This window comes from Hordeum vulgare, chromosome 1H, assembly GCF_904849725.1.
Source record: "Hordeum vulgare subsp. vulgare chromosome 1H, MorexV3_pseudomolecules_assembly, whole genome shotgun sequence".
In the NCBI taxonomy this organism is placed as follows: Eukaryota; Viridiplantae; Streptophyta; class Magnoliopsida; order Poales; family Poaceae; genus Hordeum; species Hordeum vulgare.
The window spans coordinates 479870647-479881723 of NC_058518.1; the positions used below are offsets into that span (position 1 = coordinate 479870647).

At 45.2% G+C, this 11077-nt stretch overlaps 1 protein-coding gene across 1 annotated transcript; it reads left to right on the plus strand.

Moving 5' to 3' along the window:
- The first annotated feature begins 456 nt into the window (after positions 1-456).
- Positions 457-2248, plus strand: LOC123416490. The gene has a single exon (XM_045106801.1). The coding sequence runs from the start codon at positions 1256-1258 to the stop codon at positions 1604-1606; it is 351 nt and encodes a 116-aa protein (XP_044962736.1). The 5' UTR covers positions 457-1255; the 3' UTR covers positions 1607-2248.
- Positions 2249-11077: the final 8829 nt, after the last annotated feature.

Below are 11077 nucleotides of genomic sequence, written 5' to 3' on the forward strand. Positions count from 1 at the left end.
GTGATGCTAGTATGCTGGAAGATCTACAAGGAGAGGAACGGGTGTTCCGCTTCAAAGCTGTCCTTTGTCGCGATGATTAAAGACGAGGTGAAGATGTAGGTGACCGCTTAGGCTAAATTATTGAGATTCTTAATTTCACAAGAGTGATCCTTCTGATTTAAACATTGTCTTACTTCGCCTTATCTGATGAGATGAGACAAAGCTTTTGCCTTTATTTAAAAAAAAAAAATCCTCACTCACAACACAAGCCTGAGCTGTCCATTTCCCTCCCGGTCCCGGACTCTCGGTACCTGCGCTTGCCCAAGAACAAATAGACACCCGGCCTAACGGATGCGCAACCACGAGCCAAATGTCAACGCACGCCGGTGGGAGCTAGTCGAGTCAACGTACGTACGTTCGGGATTGGATTATGATTACGATTATTATCTAGAGTATTACAGTACTAAAACATCTATCGACGTCGACAACCTCCCAGTCCCTGAGCACAAATGCACCGCACCGACTAGCTACTCAGAAAGTCAGACGCCACAACTGTCTATCTACAGTGTACGTATGACACGACCATACTATACTATAATGTCAGCGCGTCATGTTGCCCAAAATTTAAAAAATGTCAGCAAGTGTATGCGCTGCACATGTACACACCCAACTTGTTTGGATCCATTGGCCTCTGGATGGATACACGCTACTATATGCCGCACGTCACATGCTCCTGAGATGTACTCCTATACGACTGTACTAATTAACAACAGCGTCGATCTGGGCTGTGTATGCATGCACGGCTGCTAACTTCTTCCAGGCCCTGACAAAACCTAACCACTAAGAAATGTACAATTCACACAACCACGCGCGAAAAAAAGAGAGATGCCAAAACCACCATGCCAGACAACAAGATGGCGACCGAAAAGATTTAAAACACACCGCGGCCAAGTGCAGAGACTGTCCGTACGCACCGGCACACGCGCCGGCCGGACGGCAGTCCGGTCTCGGCTAGCCGCCGTGCACGACGGCGGCCTTCTTGATCGTGGCGGCGCCGAACCCGCCGCCGCCGCCGACGCGCGGCGGGAGGCCGCTCCCGACGGCGGCGCTGCGGCTCCTCCGCACGGGCGGCGGCGGGGGCAGGCCGACGCGCCCGGCGTCGGCGCCGAAGTCGCACGGCGCGTCCTCGTCGATCCTGCCCACCGCCACGCTCCGGCTCCTGGGCGGCACGGACGCGGCCGCGGGGGAGGCGGCGCTGCCCTGCTGGCGCTGCGACATGGCCCGGACCAGCTCGCCGACGTCGTCGTCCCCGCGCCGCGTGGAGCGCGAGCTGAAGGTGGCCGCCTGCATGTGCATGGCCCCGGCCCCGCCGCGGCCCATGGCGCCCGCGTACTGCGTGGGCATGGCCCCCGCGCACGCCGACATCTTGCGCACGTACGAGTCGCACGCCCTCGACAGCGCCCGCACCGGCGCCCCCAGCCACCGCCCCAGCTTCCTCCCGCCGCCGCCGCCGCCCTGCCCCTTCTCCTGCTTCATCCCGACGCTTTTCTCTTCTGCGCGCGCGCGCGGGAGTCAATGGGTGAGAGGGAGGGAGGGAGACGGATGGATTTCGGCGATGGATGGATGAGTCGAGTAGAAGACGACGACGATGATTGATCCTTGGACGCGGTGGTTATATAAAGGGACAGGCAGGGCCATGGATGGATGGTCCAGTCACCCGGTTTGAAACTTTGAACTGGTAGCAGCACCCACCGATGGTTAATTTTTTGAGGCGCGCACACACACCCCGTAGTCAAATCAAATTGGAGAAAGAAATGTTCAGCAACCGGGCATATCATATCATATATGCCGATATACAAACATGATGAGTATGAGTATGAGTATGAATGGAACTCGTCAAAGTCGCGCTCGAAAACTTAACACGGTCTAGCAGGCGCAGGCGCAGCCGCGTCCTCTGTTCTGCTCTCTGCTGTGGCTTGGGCAGATAATACTCTGCCAACTGGTAGTAGTAATAATGCTGGATATGGCTTCAACTGTGCAAAAAATGAGTATAGAAAACGAGAGCTGATTTGACACCCAAACGTTTTACATGCTGCATCCATGCGCGGGGTTAATCCGTGGCCTTTTCGGGATTGGGTTTCTTCCGGCGTGGAGAACCTGAATGAAACAGAGATGCAAAATTCTACCGATAATCAAGGCGTGCCTGACCAGTTACATGCCCACACAAGGAAAAACAGGAAAGCGTGGGAGCCTTATCCCTTTTCCAAGCCCTTTTCGAGCACTTTAACCGGATAGAGCAATGATGTTTGTCTACTCCTAAGCTAAACTTAGCTTTTTTACTTGTACTATCATGCGTACCATATCGTATTACAGTGTATAGGAGTTTATTTAGGGGATACTATTACTCCCTCCGTTCCTAAATATAAGTCTTTCTAGAGATTTCACTAAGAGACTACATACGGAGCAAAATGAATGAATCTATATTGTAAAGTATGTCTATATACATCTGTATATAATCTTCTAGTGAAAACTCTAAAACGACTTATATTTAGGAACGGAGGGAGTATTATATATGGACCCCAATACGGGGTAACACCACGTCATGCGGGCCCTTTCACAGCATCTACATTCAGACCATGCAAATCCGACCCTCAAACGACCGCGTCTCCAAACATTGATCGGTCACGTCTTAAATAATTAATTCTATAACCGGATATTTCATATTATGATCCTCAAATCCATACAAAAGCATACAAGATATCAAATCTACATACTACGTAAAACCTATCTACTCCTTGTCGGAGATTTCGACGATCTCCGTGCCCTCCCGCGAATAAATTATCGTCTGCCGCACCCTCCGTCTGCTCTGTTGTGGCCTCATCCGCCTCGATCTCCGCCTCCAGCTCGTCGAAGTGAGCCGACGGTTGGCCTCCACCTCGGCCTCATCCCAGATGGAATCTAGAATGGCGTGTTGCTCCGTCAACTCCTCCGATTGGGCGACAACGAACTACGCCTCCGCCTCCACCATGATCAAGCCGGGAGCCTCCTCCTTCGGGTCGTCTAACTCCATGGCCTCCGGCTGCTCCTCCTCCGTCTCCGACGAGTTCGAAGGGAGACCCGCAGTGATGCAGGTGGCGCGGCGAGCCTGGATCTTTGCCTCGAGTTGCAGGCGCCGCTCCGGAGTGAGCTACGCGTAGGTGGTGATGAGCCGCCGAACCATCATGACGAAGAGGGAAGTGTGGGAGGAGGTGGAGGGGCCCTAGTGGCGGTGGAGAGAGGGAGGAGGCGGATGACCTAGGGCTGGGGGCGTCGGACGGCTTAAATAACCGGCCCCGACCTCGGGCGGGGAGCCGGAGTGGCGCCACGCGACATTCACACCGCGTCAACGGGTGAGGCGTCCGTCAGATCGTCAGGTTTCCTGGCGAGTCCACGTGGGGCCAAGCCGTTAGACAGACGTGGCGGGCGTGTCCGGACGCGTCCGGACTCCCCCATATTTGTCCTGTATTTGGGTTGGGAATGAAGGGGGTGCCTCTTAGCTTGGGCGTTTGAGGCTGGTTTGAAAGGCCCGTCTAGATCACATTTTCATAACCGGACAGTAACATGACAGCTTGTTCGAACGTTTTCAAAGGGTTTGAGGGGCCGGATGTAGATGCTTTTAGCGCTGCTTTCTTGCCCAACCCAATTCCCTTGCACGGAAATAAAATAGAGTATGCCATATGCAGTGAGTATTACCGTATAATGTATAAAAATGAATGGCCATGATATATACAAAAGATTTGCCGATATCTATTACATTGCAAAAAAAAGTCATCCATAGTAAAAATTGCGTGCAGAATGTAGAGGGACAAATCTTGTAGAAAAATTACCATGAAGTAGATCAAAACCAAAAAAGGCACAAACTTTGTAAGTATGCCATGATGGTGGGGGTAATTATTTGAACATAAATTTACATTAAGTAAATACATTTTTTAAACGGAACACAGCAGAACCTAAACATATAACCTATCTTAAAAACATGAAAATAAAAAGTTGCCACTGTTTTGTGGAAGACGATGGCAAAAAAGTCCACAAAGTTGTAGTTCAAGACCACCATTTTAAAATCTCAATTAATCATGGATTTTTTTTTTGTGAAAATTCTCATGAAAAGGACATTTTCCATGGTATACAAACATAATTTTCCGTGATTTGTTAAACAAAAGTTGACATGTTGCATAAAACAAATTCAAAAACACAAATTTACGATGGTGTATAATAAATGCCAAGGTCCCAAAATAAATTTACAAACATAATAAATGCCTTGGTGTTTAGAAAAATAAATTAGCATGTCCCAAAATAAAATAAAATTGCCATGGTCCAAACAGTATACTTGCCATGATCCAAATTAATTCATTTGCCAAGGTCTAAAGAGGAACCAAATTGACATGGTCCAAAAAAAACCATGACCATTTCTTTTTGCCATGGTAGATTGTTTTTGCCATGATAAGATATAACTAAAACAACCTGGGTTGTTTCACTAGATTTTACAATGCCCACATGAGGAAAACAAAATTTCAAAGATGCCACGGCAAAAACACAACTTGAGTGACCATGATATTCAAGCGAATGTGCCAAAGACTACAAAAGCCAACGTATAATTTTAGTTTGCCATGGGGTTTCAAATAAATTGGCATGGGGTTTTAATAAAATTTGCCATGGTACGAAATTCAAAATTGCCACGATTTGTATTTAAATTACCATGAAAGTAGAATTAACACACAAACACAAAATAATGAACAAAAAAATGCCATGACAGATTAAATTAAATTTTGACATAGTATTTAAATTAAAATTGTCATATTTCGTATGAGAAATTTGACGTGTATGTCAATTAGCACAAAATTAAGAAAAAAATTGCCATGAAAAGTGCAGTTAGCATCAAACTTCATTTGCTTGTGAAACGAGTAAAAAAATGTTTGTTGTATATTCGCGTCGCCTGGATCTCAAGTTCATTGTGCACTCAAAATGTTGGTTTTGTTGTCCTAGTTATCTAGTCATGCTCTCTCTCCATGTCTTTTGTGCGTTCAGAGATTCTTTGGTATTCTACATGAAGCTCATCACACTGTAAGTGGATGTTATGTTGTCCTTAAAGATGGCATTCATGCCTTTACTCCGAGAAGTTGAGTGAATTAGTGGTCACCCGCAAAAAAAAAGGTGAATCAGTGGAAGGAAATATTTCTTGAAGTAGACATAATATTTCTTGAAGTAGACATGCGCAAACCTTCTTCTCTCTTTCCACATTATTTGAAATAGTGTACACTCCCAATGCCATACTTTTCCACCATCTCTCACCACAACTTTCAAATTCTACAATTGTGAGGGAGTTGTGCACAATGTTAGTGAAATCAGCATCCTCCTTTGTCACAAAAGTCCTACAACACTTCTCTTCGGCCTATTTTGACATGAAACATGCAATTCCTATGATTGGATAGGTTGAACACAATACGCACAACCTATTTCATGGACAAGTCTTCATCTACGATGACTGTCGTTGGTTGCTTTCCATGTTGGAAATATGCCTTAGAGGCAATAATAAATTAGTTATTATTATATTTTTTGTTCATGATAATCGTTTATTATCCATGCTATAATTGTATTGATTGGAAACACAGTGCATGTGTGGATACATAGACAAAACACTGTCCCTAGTAAGCCTCTAGTTGACTAGCTCGTTGATCAAAGATGGTCAAGGTTTCCTGACCATAGGCAAGTGTTGTCACTTGATAACGGGATCACATCATTAGGAGAATCATGTGATGGACTAGACCCAAACTAATAGACATAGCATGTTGATCGTGTCATTTTGTTGCTACTGTTTTCTGCGTGTCAAGTATTTGTTCCTATGACCATGAGATCATATAACTCACTGACACCGGAGGAATGCTTTGTGTGTATCAAACGTCGCATCGTAACTAGTGACTATAAAGATGCTCTACAGGTATCTCCGAAGGTGTTCGTTGAGTTAGTATGGATCGAGACTGGGATTTGTCACTCCGTGTGACGGAGAGGTATCTCGGGGGGGCACTCGGTAATACAACATCACACACAAGCCTTGCAAGCAATGTGACTTAGTGTAAGTTGCGGGATCTTGTATTACGGAACGAGTAAAGAGACTTGTCGGTAAACGAGATTGAAATAGGTATGCGGATACTGACGATCGAATCTCGGGCAAGTAACATACCGAAGGACAAAGGGAATGACATACGGGATTATATGAATCCTTGGCACTGAGGTTCAAACGATAAGATCTTCGTAGAATATGTTGGATCCAATATGGGCATCCAGGTCCCGCTATTGGATATTGACCGAGGAGTCACTCGGGTCATGTCTACATAGTTCTCGAACCCGCAGGGTCTGCACACTTAAGGTTCGACGTTGTTTTATGCGTATTTGAGTTATATGGTTGGTTACCGAATGTTGTTCCGAGTCCCGGATGAGATCCAGGACGTCACGAGGAGCTCCGGAATGGTCCAGAGGTAAAGATTGATATATAGGAAGTCCTGTTTTGGTCACCGGAAAAGTTTCGGGCTCATCGGTAGTGTACCGGGAGTGTCGGGAGGGGTGCCGGGGACCATCGGGAGGGGTGTCACGCCCCAAGGGGTCTCATGGGCTATGGGAAGAGATAAACCAGCCCCTAGTAGGCTGAAATAAGTTCCCACTAAGGCCCATAAGGTTTGAGAAGGAAAAAACACAAGGTGGAAAGAGTTTCCAAGTGGGAAGGTGGAATCCTACTTCAAGTAGGATTGGAGTAGGACACCTCCACCTACAATTTCGGCCAAACCTTGAGGGTTTGAGGCTGCCTCTTCCCTCCCCCTCCCTCCTATATATACTGACGTATTAGGGCTGATTTGAGACAACTTTTGCCACGGCAGCCCGACCACATACCTCCACGGTTTTTCCTCTAGATCGCATTTCTGCGGAGCTCGGGCGGAGCCCTGCTGAGATTAGATCACCACCAACCTCCGGAGTGCCGTCACGCTGCCAGAGAACTCATCTACCTCTCCGTATCTCTTGCTGGATCAAGAAGGCCGAGATCATCGTCGAGTTGTACATGTGCTGAACGCGGAGGTGTCGTCCGTTCGGCACTAGATCGGAGCGAATCGTGGAACGAATCGCAGGACGGTTCGCGGGGCGGATCGAGGGACGTGAGGATGTTCCACTACATCAACCGCGTTTCTTAACGCTTCTGCTGTGCGATCTACAAGGGCAAGTAGATCTGAAATCCCCTCTCGTAGATGGACATCACCATGATAGGTCTTCGTGCGCGTAGGAAAATTTTGTTTCCCATGCGACGTTCCTCAACAGTGGCATCATGAGCTAGGTTCATGCGTAGATGTAATATCGAGTAGAACACAAAAGTTTTTGTGGGCGGTGATGTGAGTTTTGCTGCCCTCCTAAGTCTTTTCTTGATTCCGCGGTATTGTTGGATCGAAGCGGCTCGGACCGACATTACTCGTACGCTTACGAGAGACTGGTTTCATCGCTATGAGTAACTCCGTTGCTCAAAGATTGTGTTCTCCCTGACTGTGCACCGTTGCGACAGTTCTTCGTTTCGAGACACCACGTGATGATCGGGTGTGATAGACTCAACGTTCACATACAACGGGTGCAAAACAATTGCCCACGCGGAACACTCGGGTTAAGCTTGACGAGCCTAGCATGTGCAGACATGGCCTCGGAACACATGAGACCGAAAGGTCGAGCATGAATCGTATAGTTGATATGATTAGCATAGTGATGCTTACCACTGAAACTATTCTCGACTCACGTGATGATCGGACTTGAGATAGTGGATTTGGATCATGTACCACTCAAATGACTAGAGAGATGTACTTTTTGAGTGGGAGTTCTTAAGTAATACGATTAATTGAACTAATTTTCATGAACATAGTCTAATGGTCTTTGCGAATTACGATGTAGCGTGCGCTATAGCTCTACTGTTTTTATATGTTCCTAGAGAAAATTTAGTTGAAAGTTGATAGTAGCAAACTTTGCAGAGGATTGTCCTCGTTGCTGCGCAGAAGGCTTATGTCCTTAATGCACCACTCGGTGTGCTGCACCTCGAGCGTCGTCTGTGGATGCTGTGAACATCCGACATACACGTTTCTGATGACTACACGATAGTTCAGTGCAAAATACTTAAATGGCTTAGAAGCAAGGCGCCGAAGACGTTTTGAAACGTCACGGAACATAAGTGATGTTCTAAAGAGATGAAATTGTGATTTCATGCTTGTGCCCTTTTTAAGAGGTACGAGACCTCCGACAAGATTCTTTGTCCACAAAGTAAAGGAGAAATGCTCAATCATTGAGCGCGTGCTCAGATTGTCTGAGTACGACAATCGCTTGAATCAAGTGGGAGTTAATCTTCCAGATGAGATAGTGATGGTTCTCCAGAGTCACTGCCACCAAGCTGTAAGAGATTCGTGATGAACTATAACATATCAAGGATAGATACAATGATCCTTGAGCGATTCGCGATGTTTGACACTACGAAAGTAGAAATCAAGAAGGAGCATCAATAGTTGATGGTTAGTAAAACCACTAAGTTTCAAGAAAGGCAAGGGCTAGAAGGGATACTTCGTGAAATGGCAAAACAGTTGCTGCACTAATGAAGAGACCCAGGATTAAACCCGAACCCGAGACTAAGTGCTTCTGTAATGAGGGGAACAGTCACTGAGGCGGAGCAACTCTAGATACTTGGTAGATAAGAAGGCTCGCAAAAGTCGTAAGAAGTATATTTGATATACATGATGTTGATGTGTACTTTACTAGTACTCCTAGTAGCATGAGGGCATTGGATACCGGTTCGGTTGCTAAGTGATTAGTAACACGAAATATTAGCTACGGCATAAACGGAGACTAGCTAAAGGCGAGGTGACGATACGTGTTGGAAGTGTTTCCAAGGTTGATATGATCAAAACGTCGCACGCTCTCTCTACCATCGGGATTGGTGTTAAACCGAAATAATTGTTATTTGGTGCTTGCGTTAAGCATGAACATGATTGGATCGTGTTTATTGCAATACGATTATTCATTTAAAAGAATAATGGTTACTCTATTTTCCTGAATAATCACCTTCAATGGTTTATTGAATCTCGATCGTAGTGTTACACATGTTCATGATATTGGTGCCAAAAGATACGAGGTAATGATGATAGTACCACTTAGTTGTGGCACTGCCGCTTGAGTCATGTTGGTATAAATTGCATGAAGAGGCTCCATGCAGATGGATCTTTATACTCACTTGATTTTGAATCACTAGTGACATGCAAATCATACCACATGAGCAAGGCCTTGTTTTCATTCAGATGAAACAAGATAGTAACTTGTTGTAAGTGATACATTTTGATGTATGCAGTCCAATGGGTGCTGAGGCACGCAGTGGATATCATTATGTTCTTGCTTCAATGACGATTTGAGTAGATACAAGAGTATTTACTTAATGAATCACAAGTCTGAAATATTGAAAAGTTCAATTCTGTTTTAGGAGTGAAGTTCGTCGTAACAAGAGGATAAACTGTCTACGATATGATCATAGAAATGAATATCTGAGTTACGAGTTTTGGTACGTAGTTAAGACAATGTGGAAATTGTTTCGCAGTTCATGCCACCTGGAACATCATAGTGTGATGATGTGTCTGAACGTCATAGCCACACACTATTTGGTATGGTGCATGCTATGATGTCTCTTATCGAATTACCACTATCGTTTATGGGTTATGCCTTAGAGACAACCGCATTCACTTTAAATAGGGCACCGCGTATTTCCGTTCAGATGATACAATATAGACTGAGGTTTGGAGAAATCTAAACTGTCGTTTCTTGAAATTTTGGGGCTTCGACACTTGTGTGAAAAGGTTTCAGTCGAATAAGCTCAAACCCAAAGCGGATAAATGCATCTTCATAGGATATCCAAAACAGTTGGGTACATCTCCTATCTCAGATCCGAAAGCAAAGTGTTTGTTTCTAGAAACGGATCCTTTCTCGAGGAAAGGTTTCTCTCGAAAGAATTGAGTGGGAGGGTGGTAGAACTTAATGAGGTTATTGAACCATCACTTCAACCAGTGTGTAGCAGGGCGCAGGAAGTTGTTCCTGTGGCGCCTACACCAATTGAAGTGAAAGCTGATGATGGTGATCATTGAGCATCGGATCAAGTTACTACAAGCCTCGTAGGTTGACAAGGTCGCGTACTACTACAGAGTGGTACGATAACCCTGTCTTGGAGGTCATGTTGTTGAGCAACAATGAACCTACGAGTTATGGAGAAAGCAATGGTGGGCCCGGATTCCGACAAATGGCTGGAAGCCATGAAATCCGAGAGAGGATCCATGTATGAAAACAAAGTGTAGACTTTGGAAGAACTACTTGATGGTCATAGGACTATTGAGTAAAGATGGATCTTTAAAAGGAAGACAGACGATGATGATGAGAAGTCACTATTAAGAAAAGCTCGACTTGTCGCAAAGATGTTTCCGACAAGATCAAACAGTTGACTATGATGAGACTTTCTCACTCGTAGCGATGCTAAAAGTCTATTAGAATTATGTTAGTAGTTGATGCATTATTTATGAAATATTGCACATAGGATGTCAAAACATTGTTTCCTCGACGGTTTCCTTGAGCAAACATTGTATGTGATACAACCAGGAGGTTTTGTCGATCCTAAAGATACTAGCAAGTATGCAAGCTCCAGCGATCCTTCAATGGACTGGTGCAAGCATCTCGGAGTTGGAATATACACTTTGATGAGATGATCAAAGATTTTGGGTTTGTACAAGGTTTATGAGAAACTTGTATTTCCAAAGAAGTGAGTGGGAGCACTATAGAATTTCTAATAAGTATATGTGGTTGACATATTGTGGATCAGAAGTAATGTAGAATTTCTGTAAAGCATACAAGGTTGTTTGAAAGAAGTTTTTCAAAGGAATACCTGGATTGCGCTACTTGAACGTTGAGCATCAAAGTTCTATGGAGATAGATCGAAAGCGCTTGATAGAAGTTTCAACAAGATGCATGCCTTGACAAGATTTTGAAGGAGTTCAAAATAGATCAGCAAAGAAGG

Bases quoted from the DNA above. Each gene is read 5' to 3' on its own strand.
- LOC123416490 (XM_045106801.1), top strand. From the start codon at position 1,256: ATGGCCCGGACCAGCTCGCCGACGTCGTCGTCCCCGCGCCGCGTGGAG.